The following is a 16625-nucleotide window of genomic DNA, read 5'->3' as shown; positions in this document are numbered from 1 at the left end:
ATTATTGGAAAACATACGTGTTATCTGATTAAGTTCCAGGATAGGTGGCCATCTTAGGGCTGGTCTACACTGCGAGGGGGATCGATCTAAGATACGCAACTTCAGCTATGAGAATGGCGTAGCTGAAGTCGACGTATCTTAGATCGACTTAGAATCACTTCGCATCCTCGCAGCGCGGGATCAACGGCCGCCGCTCCCCCGTCGACTCCGCTCCCGCCTCTCGCTCTGGTGGAGTTCCGGAGTCGATAGCAGAGCGATTGGGGATCGATTTATCGCGTCTACACTAGACGCGATAAATTGATCCCCGATAGATCGATCATGACCCACCGATCCGGCGGGTAGTGTAGACATGGCCTTAGTAGACATGCCAAAGACACAGGAGGGTGATAGTAGTCTGCAGTGAAATTGAGACATTTCTGCAGTAGCTACATTAGATTCTGATCCTGCAACATGATCTGGATGGATGGACTGTTTGCACCTACACAGAGCCCCATTGAAAACAGTGGGCTCTATGTGGACATAAGAGTGCATCTGTGTGGATCAGATTGCGAGATAGGGGCCTTTGTGGTGAGGAATTTTCTAGTACGTTAAGGAAGCTCTGCCATCTTCATCAGCTTCAGTTTTTTGTTTTTAAATTTAAGCTAATAACAGTCGTAAGAATGGCCATACTGGGTCAGACCAAAGGTCCATCTAGCCCAGTATCCTGTCTTCCAATAGTGGCCAATGCCAGGTGCCCCAGAGGGAATGAACAGAATAGGTAATCGTCAAGTGATGCATCCCATGTCGCCCATTCCCAGCTTCTGGCAAACAGAGGCTAGGGACACCATCCCTGCCCATCCTGGCTAATAACCATTGATGGACCTATCCTCCATGAACTTATCTAGTTCTTTTTTGAAGAACTGTTGGCCTTCATAACATCCTCTGGCAAAGAGTTCCACAGACTGACTGTGCGTTGCGTGAAAAAATACTTCTTTTTGTTTGTTTTAAACCTGCTGCTTATTAATTTAATTTGGTGACCCCAGTCATTCTTTTATTTGCAGTATCATGTAGCTGCTATCTTTTGGCAATATGTTCAACTCTCTGTTGCCAAAATGTGTCTCAATGAGAAGGCTTGCTTGTTATGTCTAAAAATTATACGCACACATAGAATTTTGAAAAAGTAATCACTTAACAACATAATATATAATATGTTTAAGAGTCACGTTTCACCTTGACTTGTGACTCTTCAACTGTAGTTGTTCTGGGAGGAAAGCATAATAGTCACTTTATAGTTAGATCTTTAAATATCCTTAATTTTGATAAGAATTCATCTTCAACAGAGAGGGAATACTATTGAATGATATAAATTATGTTAAATATTTTCTTCGTGCAGGTGGCAGTTCTAAACAGACTTTACCAAACATGTTTGTGGTATTTTAAAATAAAAAAGATAGCACTGTTTTCACGGATGGCACTAGCATTTTCTCAAGGTTCTATAATCTAAATTAACAACTCAATACAACCCATACTTAGGACACAAACTGTTACAGGATTCTTGGCTCAACCACCTCTGATTAAAGCTTTGTCCCTATAAAGGATACTATTTTTTTTTTTAAAAACAAATTGAGACTTAGACTAACTTGGTTTAGTTTTTCTTTTACTGCCTTATAAAATAAGTTTGATCCCTCTTTAGTGAAGTAAGTGTAGTATGGCTGTGATGATATGGCTCTAGTTTTATTTAATGAAAACTGTTCTTACAGATTATTTTAGTAAAGTTATGTTTGGACTTGTCTCGATTTTTTTGGGGTGTTTTGCTTAGTAGAGGGTATCATAGTGTCAAAGCTCTTTATTCTAGTATATGACGATCTGATTCATGGTTTGGCAAATATAAAAAGATCTGAAATTCAAGGTGTAAACTACTCAAGCCATCTGAAGAAGGGAAAATTGGGATTTTTTTTTTTAAGCTGTCTGAGGAAGGAAGAGGAATAGAGTATGACTGAGGAAGCAATGTCAATATGTTGACTTCAAATTAAGACTTTGTTTAACTTTCATAAGAAACATATATACCATAATTTTAGGTATTTATACCATGATATAAAGAGAGAGAGAGAAACTTGGATTTGCTTATTAGTCTTCTGGGTTGGAACTGTTGGAAGAAAGATTATTACCACAATTTCTTTTATAAAGTAGAATGTGATGATACAGAGTAGAATGGGCTGTGTCAAATTCTCTGTAGTAAAAGGTGAGAGGAGGAGTTTCAAAATGCACTGAGAAAGTTAATTCTGATTTGGAATTGGAGACTTCCTGCTGTGAGTAGTGCTACTTTTCATGTAATTGTAAACTAAGAGAAGTATCTGGCTAAAGTAGTTACATATTACATATGTAACATGTATTATATATTTTAATAAGTTTGGGGAAGGAGAGAAAGAAGAATTAATATACATATGGAGGAAATTGAGAAGATGGGCACTCCTCTTTTATGTGGGAAATAAATATGTATATACACACACACACCATTATAAGATTTAAGACTTTAAAAATTAAATGTTTAGGTTTCTGGATAATGGTCAACTTAAATTCACTTTTGGAGAAGAGAACTTGTTACAATATCAGTTTTCCTTAGGCATGTTGGAAGGCTGTTTTGAATAGATTTTATTAAGAAGTATTCACTTTAAATCTTTGTGTAAAATTTAATTGAAATTTGAAATAAATATTCAATTACTTTGGCTCTTTAATAAAACTAAATACATTTTAAAACAAAGTTAATACTCAGATTTTTGATAACGTGCTTCTACTCCACACTGTTGCTATATTGTCATTTCATTTCTTTGTATGCTGGTAATAGCTTTTTCATATGTTAGCAGTATATATCTGTTCATTTGAAAAAAATGTCTGTTTTGTTTTTGCTTCATTTTGCTTTCCTCCTCCTATTTCTTTAGTCATCTTCTGAATCTACATCTTTTCTCTCTACTACTTTCCTCCACAGCACCTTCCCCACAGGGGCCTAGGATTTTCCTGTTTCCTAGCTCCCCTACTCTGTCTTGTGGTTCCCCACATCTTAACAAGTCCTGTCTCCTCCTCCCGGGGTCTAGCCTTAACCCTCTTCACTCTAGCCATGTCAGCCCATTTGTTCTGAGGAAAAGTGTTTCTTTCACTGAAGAGCTGCTTCTGGCTGCTTCTGGTAGGATCAATCTATAATCATCTTTTTAAAATTGCCTTTTAAGAAATAAATGGAATGTTGTTGTTAATCGGTTAGGGGGCATTTAATGCCTAGCCTTCTATAACTTTTTGCTAAAATAGTCTCTGAAAACTGCTGGCTACATGACTATTACAGGATAATTTTTTCCCCCTGGAGGCTTGCAATAATTTGTAGAGCCTCTTCCTTAAATTTATCAATATTTAAAACAAATAGCCTACTTTTATATTGAAGATATATATAATATTTTATATATACTTTTATATTCTTTCCTTTTCCAAAAAAGTCTCCACTAAATATTGGTAATTGGACTTGCTACCATTAGACAACTACTGAATACTGATATTCTTTTCATTCTCTTCATTCTAATAATGTTCCTGTATTTTAGATGGAACAAGCACTCCATCTTCCTTACCAACTCATTCATATTCTTCTGTTGAAATCTGACCATCATGTGGCTAGCAACCATATTAGTTTATTGTACTGTTTAAATTGTTTTGTTTCATTCTGACTGTACATAAACTTTGTATTTGTACTTTCTCCTTTTTATGTTTCGTTGACAGAGATCACTAGATTGTCCTGTTAAATTAAATACTAGAAATCACTGTTTCTTTTCTACAGATAGTGTTTTGATTATTTTGTGTGTTTTTTTTTTTTTAAGAATGTGTTTCATCTCAGTAAATATTCTTCATTTCATGTCAGTCTGTTTTTAGTATTGTATAGTCCCTTGAAAAGGCTATTTAGGTCTACTGCAAAATAACATAAAATAACTTAATTTTGTTAATGGGACTATACAGATGCTAATCTTTGTTTCCTTATCCAAGATCAGCTAAAAATATTTCATTTCCTGTATATAAATAACATTTTAGGCATTATGATAGCATTTGTCAATTTTGAAATGAGTGAGTACACGAAGTGCCAACAGCAACAGTCCCTGAGTTTGTTTAAAACAAAAAGCCCTCACACATTTACATGGAAAAATATCTTTCCTTCTTTATTGTTACTGGATTTTTTAGCAGAAGAAAAGGGACAGGGAAAGTAGCAATGTATTGTCTGTTTTAAAATAGCAGTTAAGGAAACTTTAAAAATATTCCCTTTAATCATAACTTCATTCATCTTGTTCTTGATGCTTTTTTTTAGTTTCATCCTTCATTTTTCTTAGTGTTTTCACTAATATCTTTGAGAGTATTGAAGGGTATAACTGCTGTTACACTGAAACCAAATAACTATCGATTTAGCTCTGAGGCATGTAGGCAGATCTGACTATAAGAAATATCAGTGAAGTATGTTCTTAGGTATGAAATGCCACTAGGTAAATCTGATGCACCAAAATTGTGATCATTTTAGGAAAAACACAGCCTTGGTATATGTTTTCTTCCTGGATTTAGTAACTGTGAAGCAACAAATGTCTTTTAGCAAGCAAATCACAGATAAATTTGGCAGTTTAGAATGCTCAGCAGTAGTCCATGGCTGATCTGAATGATTCAGATGAGTGAATGTACTCTACATAAATGTTAAATTAGACTGTCCTTCAATTCTAAGTTACAGTATTTTTTTCAGAGTTAAAAGTTAAATTAAAAGATGCACATTTGTTATATGCTTGCCCTTACAGTTTTCTCTTTGGGCCAGATTTTATAGTGACTTCAGTGGGAGTGGTGTACATGTGGAAACTGGAGCTTTGAGCCCCAACTCATGAGGAAAAATGATTGAGATACTCTGAAACTGTATGAACCTTAGGACATGGAATCTTTTTTAACTGCTACTGTAAATAATTCCTGGACACAGAGTCCATAATTGGCTTTATAGCAGACATCTTGGAAAATTGCTCTAGTAGGATTACTTCTAGTTTAGCACTTTTGAATTAGGACTGATCTTGCAGTACTCACTGATGTAAATTGAAACTTTGACTGTAACCGGAGTGCTTGTGAAAATAAGGATTACGGATCTGATACTGTGCCTATTGAAATTGATAGCAAAAATACCCTTATATCCATGGGGAAAAGATCAAGCCATACCGTAGAACTAAAAGCTGCAAGTTCAATACTCTACGGCCTTATTCTCATTTACACTAAGGACCTGTACACCACTCTGACTGTATAAAGGGACTTAAAGTGCAATTTATGTTCACCCTAATGCCCCTTTACATTGGCACTAAAGGGAAATATAGTATAAATGTGGTAAGATCCTTAGTCTTCAATGTACCTGACTGGTAAAAAAAATAAACTTTCAGAAACTTCTAACTATACTTTGAAATATAGTTTTTAAAAAAATGTGTGACTAATAAATACAGTCTGTAACTTCTTTCTCTGGATGTTATTTATGTGCTGATATTCTTTAGGAATGGGCAGTGGGAGTGCTGGAAAAGAAGGGGGACCATTTAAAGCTCTATTAAGACAGCAGACACAGACAGCTCTGGAGCAAAGGGTAAGGAATACATGATCATATTTTATACTTATATTTCTAATATAATCCTAGTGGAAATTTAACTTTTAATAAAGGTAAATATTTCCTTTTGACAGAATTATTTTGTAAATATTTTTCTTATTTTGTACCCGCCAAACTTAATAAACCTGTTAAACATATTGTTTACTAGCCCCTTTTTATAGACAAATTATAGTGATTGTAATATTAAATATATTACAGAAACAACATGAAAAAACTGAAACAAATAATTCTAATCTTCCTAATAATGAAATGCTGTAGTTATTGTTATAAGACACAGTGATAAAAGAGAATTGAGTGTTTGTTTAAATGCATAATTATTGATGCAGCTGTCATTTTATTGCTGTAATAGCTTTATACTTAATTGAATTTTGGCAAAAGACAAAGTTGATTTATTCAGAAATATTGGGCCAGATTTAAAGATGCTGAAGAGGAGGCTTACTGAATTTATAGATAAAAACGGAAGTGGTAGCATGACTTAACCCATACTGTATTATATGAATGGGTTTTATATTTTGGTTATCTTTTATAATCCCAAACTATAAAGCATTGCCATTAAAATCACTATTAAGGAGTATTGGATTAAAAATAACCTTCTACAGTGTTCGGCAGCACTGTGCATTCAATTAAATTTATGTTTCTTCTTCGAGTGTTCGCTCAGGTCCATGCCAATGTAGGTATGTGGTTTCCCCAAGCGCCGCCTCCGGAAAGTTGTTCCTCAGTGGTATCCATCGGGTTGGCTCTGGTGCCCCCTGGAGTCACATGCTCATAGCGCTTTTATAAAGGGTCCCGCCAACCAGAAGTCCCCTCATTTCCTTCTTACCGCCCGCGATGGTTGCTGGAATTGGCTTGTCCTTGCACTCTGGAAGTACTCCTTCAGTGGACTTTCTAACCTCATTGTAAATTGTTATCTTTATTCTTAGTAGTTAAATTTCAGTTTTTAGATAAATGATTAGATTAACAGAACCCGACTCAGTGGAGTTAATCCCTTCCCAGCACCAGGGCATGCCTCGGTCTCTGAGGTTTAAGCCTTGTGCTTGTTGCCACAAGCCTATACTTGTGAATGACCCCCATTCCAGCTGCCTTAAGTGCCTGGGGAAAGCTCATGTATGGGAGTGCTGTAAGATCTGCAAAGACTTCAGGCCCCACACCAAAAAAGATAGAGACATCAGGCTCAGATTTATCCTCCTGAAAGCAGCACTACGACCTCTCTTGGAGCTGGGTCACTCAGACTCAGCACCAAGTACTTCAGCCTCAGTAAGAGCACCCCCTCTACTCTGCAGGAGACTCATCACTTGCACTGAAGAAAGACACTCCTTCTTCTTCGTGGGAGACATGGCACCATCCATCATCCCGAGTGCTGAAGAAAAGTGGTTTGTCAGGGGAACCTCAGCACTACTCTCCATCACCGGTGCCAGGAAAGAAGCAGAAAAAGACTGATAGAGGTCGTTCCCCAACCCTGAGGTTGGTGGGGCAGAGACATACTAGTACGGTGTGACCCACATCAGGCCACTCTGCGGCTCCAGCAATCCTTGTGGTGCCATTGACTCCGGCCCTAGAATGGGTACCATTGAGTCTTGCACTGATGGACTCTCCACTGCAAGAGAGCCACCAGAGTTCCAATGCCCTGGCAGTATTGTCAACGCCAGAGTCATTTGCGGCAGCGAGAGATTTACTCTCTCTATTGCTACTGCCATCCCCAGCCATATGGGAACGGTCAATGGTGGCACTAGTGGGGAGGACCTCTGCAGAACAGAGGTCTCAGGTGCTTTCAAAAGGGAATCTGGCCATGATGGTCCAGCACCAGTCACCTCCTTCCCGGCACTGGTTGGCACCATTCCACCTTGGTCTCTGGGAAGGGAATCTTCAGAGACAGACTCGGAGGCGGAGTCATATGTTTCTCTCAGGAGCTGGCTGTCACTACAGCCGGCATTGTCCGGCCATAGACCCGAGTCAAGGATTCCTACCCACAGCTTGCCACGGGGACAGTGGCAGATGCTCGGACAGTGTCCTTTCTGGAACCCCCTTGGCTTTCTCTCTGATGCAAGGGTCACATTCCAGAAGGTCATACACCGTGGCGTCAGTCAAGAGTGCCTGTACTTTTCCACTTTGAGCAAAATCCAGGTGCTGAATATCAAGACCCAGCACTGCGAGACACATCTGGTGCCGAGGGTGAAGAACAGTGTCCTCTATCTGTACAGACGTCGTCCTCCTTTCCAAATGAGGCTCTCGTGGGAGAAGACATAGTGCCCTCCCAGATAGACTACAAGACTCATCAGGAGCTCCTCAAAAGAGTGGCTCAAAACCTGAGGATCCAAGTAGAGGAGATCAGGGAATCCTCCCATGCCCTGGTAGATATTCTAGTAGCAATAGGCCCTTCATGAGTGGCATTGCCCCTGAACGATGCTATTAGGGACCCATCAAGGCATTGTGGCGGACCACAGCATCCCCTCATCACCCTCAGCCGGCAGCAAAGAAAACTTAAAAGAAATACTTTGTCCCGGATAATGGGTATGAATTTCTTTATACACACCCACCACTGGGCTCTTTGGTTGTTTCAGCAGCCAGTGAGCAGAAATGACAGTCAGCAGGGGTCAACCCCCAAGGCCAAGGACACCAAAAAAATTAGATCTCTTCAGCAGAAAGGTCTATTCAACAGGTAGCCTCCAGCTCAGGACCACAAATAAGCAAGCGCTCCTGAGCAGGTATGATTTTAACTTCTGGGACTCAATGCTGAAATTTAAGTAGTTACTGTCAGGTGAAAATTTGCAGCTGTTGTGGAGGAAGGCAAATCTATGGCAAAGGTGACCCTGCAGGCAGCTGTGGATGCAGCGGACTCTGCAGCCCGATCCATGGCCTCAGCAGTGGCAATGCATAGAAGCTCTTGGCTTCAATCCTTCGGCCCACCTTATGGGGCTCAACAGACATTGCAGGACCTTCCTTTTGAGGGTACATCACTTTTCTGAGCAGACAGATTCCAAGGTGCACAGCCTAAAGGCCTCAAGGTCCACCCTGACGTCCCGAAGGCTTTATACACTGGCACCCTCAAGGAAACATTATAAGCCTCAGCTGGCCAGTTGATTCTTCCCGCCACCTGCCTGGCAAGATCACAATAGGAGGAAAAGCAGGGGCTTTAGGAGTAGACCTCTGCCGCAATCCTGTCCTGCGCCTGCCTCCTGCAGACAGTCTGGGGGGTCTAAGCAGACCTTTTGATGGGATGCACGGGGAAGACATATCAGGACAGAACTTGAATCCAACTTCCCCAGTTTTTGTGGACTGTTTATCCCATTTTTGTCAGGCATGGGCCTGTATTGCCTCAGATTCATAGATTCATAGATATTAAGGTCAGAAGAGACCATTATGATCATCTAGTCTGACCTCCTGCACAACGCAGGCCACAGAATCTCATCCACCCATTCCTGCAAAAAACCTCTCGCCTATGTCTGAGCTATTGAAGTCCTCAAATCGTGGTTTAAAGACTTCAAGGAGCAGAGAATCCTCCAACAAGTGACCCATGCCCCATGCTACAGAGGAAGGCGAAAAACCTGCAGGGCCTCTTCCAATCTGCCCTGGAGGAAAATTCCTTCCCAACCCCAAATATGGCCATCAGCTAAACCCTGAGCATATGGGCAGAGTGCTGGGTGCTACGCACGATAGCAGTGGAATACACTCTTCAGTTCAGTTGTGTGCTCCCCCCGTCCCTCTTCAGGGAACCTTCTCACAAGCAACTTCTAGCCCAAGGAGGTGCAGTTGCTCCTAAGGGTGGGAGCCGTGGAAGAGGTTCCACCAGAGTTAACGGAAGTAGAATCCCTGACCCCTTATTTCCTAATTCTAAATGTCAGGGGCAGTCTCGGACCAATTCTGGACCTGTGAAAACTCAACATATTCATGAAGAAGCTAAAGTTCCACAGGGTCTCTTTGGCTTGCATCATCCCCTCCCTGGATCCAGGGGACTGGTACACTACCCTTGATTTGAAGGACACTTACTTTCATATCTCAGTCTTTCAGAGACACAGAAGTTTCTTCAAGTTCATTGAGAATCACATGCACTACCAGTTGCGGTCCTCCCATTTGGCCTGTCAGGCATACCTTGGGTGTTCACGAAGTGCATGGCAGTTGTTGCAGCTTTCCTGAGGAGACAAGGTGTCCAGGTCTACCCTTTCCACGATGACTGGCTGGTCACAGGTTCATACCAAGATCCAAGTGGAGCCCAATGTAAAGTTAATACAGTCAACATTCCAGGACTTAGGTCTGCTAATAAATGTGCAGAAGTCTACTCTCTCCCAGTTCAAAGCATAGAGTTTATTGGGGCGGTTCTCAAGTCGGTCCAAGCCAGAACCTTCCTCCCGGAAGCACGATGGTAAGCAATAGGGATGCTTACAGAGAGTCTTAGAAATCTCCCCATCACCACAGCCAGAATCTGCTTGAAGCTCCTGGGCCACATGGCATCATGCACCTATGTGATGCAGCACGCGAGACTTTGGCTCAGATCTCTCCAGGCATGGCTGTCATCTGTATATTCACTGAGCTGACACCATTTAGATACAGTCATCGCAGTTCCTTCATTCGTGATTGCCTCCCTCCATTGGTGGGTAGACCTGCTGGCAGCATGTGCAGAAGTCCCATTTTCAAGACCCCAATTATCAGTGTCTCTCGTCACAAATAGTTCAGCATCGGGCTGGGGCGCTCACTTGGGATCCCTCAGAACTCCGGGCCTCTAGTCTCCGGAAGAGCTCGTGCTACACATCAATGTCAGGGAGCTCAGGGCAGTTTGCCTGGCCTGCCAGGCATTCCAGCCCCATGTGGCGGGCAAGTGTGTGTCAGTTCTCACAGACAACACAACAGCAATGTTTTATATCAACAGGCAAAGAGGAGCATACTCCTTTCACCTGTGCCAGGAAACACTTCTTCATAGCCCACTCAATCCCCATTGGGGCCTCTGATCTGCCAGAATCACAGAATGAGCTAGCAGATCACCTTAGTAGATACTTCTCCAACCACCACATATGATCCATTCACCCAGGTGTTGTGAAAGCTGCTTTCCAGAAGTGGGGAACTCCCCAGATAGAGCTGTTTGTGACTAAACACAACAGGAAATGTGTCCAGTTCTACTCCTTACTGAGTCACAGCTCCAGGTCTCTCAAAAGATGCTTCCTCCTCCCTTGGACGGGTCATCTCTTCTACACATTTCCTCCCATTCCTCTCATACACAAGGCCTTGATGAGGATTAGAAGGGGCAAAGCGGGAGTCATCCTGATAGCCCCTGCCTAGCCCCACCAGCATTGGTTTATCACGCTCCTAGACCTTTCAGTGGAAACACCAATCTGTTTACCTCTGTTTCCTGCCCTAATCTTCCAGGACCATGGCTGCCTGCTTCACCCGAATCTCGAGTCCCTCCGTCTCTTGGCCTAGAAGCTTCATGGCTGAACCCCGCAGAGCTAGCATGCTCGGGCCGGTTTGTGAGGTACTTCTAGGGAACAGAAAACCGTCCACTAAAGCTACTTATCTGGCAAAGTGGAAAAGGTTCTCGATCTGGTATATGCAGAAGGGTGTCTCACCTATGAAATCAGCACTATCATTTATTCTAGATTACTTACTCCACCTGAAACGAGGACTAACTGTGTCATCTACTAGGGTCCATTTGGCCGCAATCTTGGCTTTTTACCCATGGCCGAATGGCTGTTCTGTGTTCTCAAACTCCATCTGTAGTCTATTTTTTTTAAGGGCCTGGAGAGATTATACCCCCGGGTACAGCAAATAGTCCCTCCCTGGGGTCTCAACCTGGAATTGTCAAGACTGACAGGATCCCATATGAGCTGCTGGCAATGTGCTCTCTGCTCTACCTTTCCTAGAAGGTGACCTTCTTGGTAGCCATTACTTCTGCTAAAAGGGTCTCGGGGATTCGAGCCCTCATTTCAGAACCACCTTACACGGTATCCTTCAAGGACAAGGTCCAATTGCATCCACATCTGGCTTTTTTTCCAAAGGTGGTTTCACAATTCCATAGTAACCAGGATATCTTCCTACTGGTCTTCTATCCGAAACCACGTGTGAACAGAGGCTCCACTCTCTGGACATCAGACGTGCATTAGCCTTATTCATAGAAAGGACTAAATCATGTTGGAAATCCACTCAACTATTCGTGGCCATTGCAGACAGGATGAAAGCCAGTCTCAGCCCAAAGAATTTCATCATAGGTCACTTCCTGTATCCGCACGTGCAGTGACCTGGCAAAGATACCTGCCCAGATGGAACATTCCACAAGAGTCAAAGCATCATCGGAAGCATTCATGGCACAAGTTCCCATCCATGACACTTGTAGAGCAGTAACGTGGTTGTCAGTTCACACTTTTGTGTCTCACTACGCCATCACCCAACAGGCTAGAGATGATGCTGCATTTGGCGGAGTAGTACTATAATCAGCATGCCAGTAAACTCTGAACCCTCATTTGCACAACTGCTTGGGAGTCACCTATATTGGAATGAACATGAGCAAGCACTCAAAGAAGAAAAAGGGATTACTAACCTTCCATAACTATTGCTCTTTGAGATGTGTTGCTCATGTCCATTCCAAAACTCCTGCACCTACCCCTCTGTCAGAGTTAGCCAGAAAGAAGGAACTGAGAGACCTACAGCTCAGTGGGACCCTTTATACCAGTGCTGTGAATGCACAAGTCCAGGGCGCACCAGAGCTGACTTGATGGATATCACTGAGGGAAAAGCTTTCTGGTGGCGGTGCTCGGGGCAAGTACACACCTACATTGGAATGGACATGAGCAACACATCTTGAAGAACAACAGTTACGGAAGGTCAGTCAATGTTGTTGGTTTTTTTTAACTCTGAAAATTGTAGAAATGCATGGTAAAAAAACCCAGGTGTGTGTATTTAACTGTTAGATTTATTTATCTATATATAAATAAATCTATTTTATATTATCCCATGTATTATATTGCAATTTTCAAAACATATTTTATAATTTAACACTGGCTACATCTACACTAGAAGCGCTACAGTGGCGCAGCTGTGGTAAAGACGCTCTAAGCCAAAGGGAGAGAGCTTTCTCATCAGCTTAATTATTCCACTTCCTATCAGATATGGTAGCTGTAACATTGTCTACACTGGCGCTTATGTCAGTATAATTTATGTTGCTCAGGGGTGTGGATTATTCACACCCCTGAGCAATGTAAGTTATATTAAAAAAAAGTAAGATCTAACATAGACAAGGTCACGATTCAGAAGATCTCATGAGGAATGGAGAATGGAGACCACTATTCATTTAATAAGGGCTTTGATTTAGCTGAATTACATACTTGAAGTCAAATGTATATCCAGTCAAAAACAGAAATTGTTGTGAAATATACTTTTTTTAATGAATAGCTACTTATATGAGTAGTGGATGATTGTCTTTTCATATTTTGTTGTCTATTGCTAAGGAAGGATCTCCTCATAGGTTCTGTCGAAGGCGGGTATGTTTCAAAATATTGTGTGACCTTTTTTTTCGAGCTCTTTTTTTCTTATATTGAGGACTTCTCTAATTTTGAACAATCATTTTAAAATCGTGTTTTCTTTTTTGCAAGGTTTTGCCAGATTTCTTTGTGATCTTGTTGATGTGGGGTTTTGATATTTTTTGTTTTAATTTCAAGAACATTTAGCAAACCAACATACTTCTGCTTCACTAATATTTGGCATGATCGTACATTTCACTTACAATTTTCATTTATATTTTAATACAAGTACATAGTTTTTGCTTGTAAGGCTTCAGTTTGAAAATAAACGCTTAAAGTTTTTCCCTGTGTGCCCTTGTTTGTGCTAGCATCTGTGATACTCTTTGTCTGTAGATCTATCATTTCAATAAAAAAAGTGTCTGAAAAAACAGATTTTTAAAATATCAAGAAAATGCCAGGCACCTGTAGCGTTTCAGTGTGAGAGTTTGTTTGATTATATATACTGTTTTAATAACATAGTTTTATAATACTTGAAGAAGAAGAATCATGTTATAAAAAGTAGGGCTGTCAAGTGATTTAAAAAATGAATCGCTATTAATCATGCTGTTAAACAATAATAGAATACCATTTATTTAAATATTTTTAGATGTTTTCTACATTTTCAAATATATTGATTTCAATTACAACACAGAATACAAAATGTACAGTGCTCACTGTATATTACAAATATTTGTACTGTAAAAAAACAAAAGAAATAGTATTTTTCAATTCCCCCATTACAAGTACTGTAGTACAATCTCTTTATCATGAAAGTTGAACTTACAAATGTAGAATTATGTACAAAAAAACCTGGATTCAAAAACAAAACAATGAGCCTACAAGTCCACTCAGTCCTACTTCTTGTTCAGCCAATTGCTCAGACAAAAAAGTTTGTTTACCTTTGCAGGAGATAATGCTGCTCGCTTCTTGTTTATAGTGTCATCTGAAAGTGAGAACAGGCATTCGCATGGCACTGTCGTGGCCAGCATCACAATATATTTATGTGCCAGATGCGCTAAAGATTCATATGTCCCTTCGTGCTTCAACCACTATTCCAGAGGACATAGATTGATTTTCTTTTTTGGTGGTTCGGGTTCTGTAGTTTCCGCATCAGAATGTTGCTCTTTTAAGACATCTGAAAGCATTCTCCACTTCTTGTCCCTCTCAGATTTTGGACGGCACTTCAGATTCTTAAACCTTGGGTCAAGTGCTATATCTATCCTGAGGAATCTCACATTGGTACCTTCTTGCGTTTTGTCAGATCTACAGTGAAAGTATTCTTAAAATGAACAACATGTGCTGGGTCATCATCTAAGACTGCCATAACGTGAAATGTATGGCAGAATGTGGATAAAACAGAGCAGGAGGCATAAAATTCTCCCCCAAGGAGTTTAGTCACCAATTTAATTAATGCATTATCAGCATGGAAGCATGTACTCTGGAATGGTGGACTGAGTGGACTTGTAGGCACTAAAGTTTTACACTGTTTTGTTTTTGAGTGCAGTTATGTAACCAAAAAAAAAATCTTCATTTGTAAGTTGCATTTTCACAATAAAGAGATTGCACTACAGTACTTGTATGAGGTGAATTGAAAAATACTATTTATTTGATCATTTTTACAGTGCAAATATTTGTAATAAAAAATAAGTGAGCACTGTATACATTGTATTCTATGTTGTAGTTGAAGTCAACATATTTTAAAATGTAGAAAAACATCCAAAATATTTAATAAATTTCAGTCAGTATTCTATTGTTTAACAGTGAGACTAAAACGGCGATTAATCATGATAAATTTTTTTGAGTTAATCGTGTGAGTTAACTGCGATTAATCGACAGTCCTAATAAAAAGGGGTTATATAAGGTTATACCTTTAGGGATAGAGCAGAGCATGTGGAATACTAGTTGAGTATCGTAACTGTGATAGTATTCTACTGCCAAGAGCCTTGGGTTTGAGATGCCTTTAGCTACACATTTCCCATCTTTCTGCAGCATCAAAAAATTACCAGGGGCAGGTAGAGAGGGAAAGTTGTAGCTGAAAGGATTTCAGGAGCTTATAAATTGTCCTACATTTGTATAAGATTGTTGCTTAAGATGGCATTAATGTATTGCGTTTAGAAAAATGTGTCTCAGTAAATTTGCTACGTACATTGTTTCTTTATATGTTGGAAGTGCAGAAAAGTCTCTTGTGGAAAAGTAGAGTCTCTTCGTGCAATTTAGTTAATATGCTGTCTCAGTATTAGGGTATTTTAAAGAAGGTTCCTTTATCTGGACTAGGGTAATCATATTTCAAGTTCCCAAATAGAGGACACTGCTGGGGGGCAGAGGGAGAAGGCGCTGCTGGAGGAAGGGTACAGTTGGGGGGTACTGGAGATGTATTGGGGGTTGTACTGGGAAGGGATTTTGTGGGGGTTCTGGAGGGGTGTTTGTACTGGGAAGGGGTATCCAGAGTGGGTATCTGTGGCCTCACACTCGAGGTGGGGGTCAGTGTTGTGCTCCCTATCTTGGTGGCATGGTGGCTGGTTCAGGCCTGGGACATGGTGCCGGCGTGTCAGTCAGTGCCTCCCTGTGGGCCTCTTCTCTTCCCCAGGATGGGGAGCTGGGACCTAGTCCTGTAACCCCAGCCCTGAGTATGGCCCAGTCAAGAGGCTCTTTGCGGCTCCGCTTATCTGGCAGGGTGAACAGGAACTGGCAACTGCGGATAAAGGGAAAGGACCAATTGGGGTGCAGAGACTGCTTTTTCTGAGCTGCAACATCTGGTCCGCAAAGAAAAATCCAGGACATTTCCTCTTACTTCAAAAATCTGCTCAGATGGAGATCAGCGGGCCAAAAAAGAGGTCATGTCTGGGAAAACCCGGATATATGGGAACCCTAATTTGTGTTTGTCAAGGTTCCTCCCCCACTCTGAACGCTAGGGTACAGATGTGGGGACCTACATGAAAACCTCCTAAGCTTATCTTTACCAGCTTAGGTCAAAAACTTCCCCAAGGTACAAAATATTCCACCCTTTGTCCTTGGATTGGCCGCTACCACCACCAAACAAATACTGGTTACTGGGGAAGAGCTGTTTGGAAACGTCTTTCCCCCCAAAATACTTCCCAAAACCTTGCACCCCACTTCCTGGACAAGGTTTGGTAAAAAGCCTCACCAGTTTGCCTAGGTGACTACAGACCCAGGGCCTTGGATCTTAAGAACACTGAACAATCCTCCCAACACTTGCACCCCCCCTTTCCTGGGAAATGTTGGATAAAAAGCCTCACCAATTTGCATAGGTGACCACAGACCCAAACCCTTGGATCTGAGAACAATGAAAAAGCATTCAGTTTTCTTACAAGAATACTTTTAATAGAAATAGAAGTAAAGAAATCCCCTCTGTAAAATCAGGATGGTGGATACCTTACAGGGTAATTAGATTCAAAACATAGAGAACCCCTCTAGGCAAAATCTTAAGTTACAAAAAGATACACAGACAGAAATAGTTATTCTATTCAGCACAATTCTTTTCTCAGCCATTTAAAGAAATCATA

General features: G+C 41.0%; 1 protein-coding gene across 20 annotated transcripts in view; it reads left to right on the top strand.

Annotated features, from left to right (window-relative positions):
- Positions 1-16625, top strand: part of C2CD5 (C2 calcium dependent domain containing 5) — a 134842-nt gene that overhangs the window by 29677 nt on the left and 88540 nt on the right. For 11 of the 20 annotated variants that reach the window (XM_073318172.1, XM_073318218.1, XM_073318181.1 and 8 more), the window contains one exon: positions 5514-5599. In XM_073318172.1, the coding sequence (XP_073174273.1) occupies positions 5514-5599 (86 nt within the window). Of the gene's footprint in view, positions 1-2965; positions 3161-5513; positions 5600-13050; positions 13084-16625 lie in introns of all 20 variants that reach the window. The other 9 variants (XM_073318152.1, XM_073318105.1, XM_073318106.1 and 6 more) reach the window with 2 other exon arrangements.

Source organism: Lepidochelys kempii, chromosome 1 (genome assembly GCF_965140265.1).
Source record: "Lepidochelys kempii isolate rLepKem1 chromosome 1, rLepKem1.hap2, whole genome shotgun sequence".
Lineage (NCBI taxonomy): Eukaryota > Metazoa > Chordata > Testudines > Cheloniidae > Lepidochelys > Lepidochelys kempii.
The sequence above is the reverse complement of the archived record's forward strand: the minus strand, read 5'-3'. Positions and strand labels throughout refer to the sequence as shown.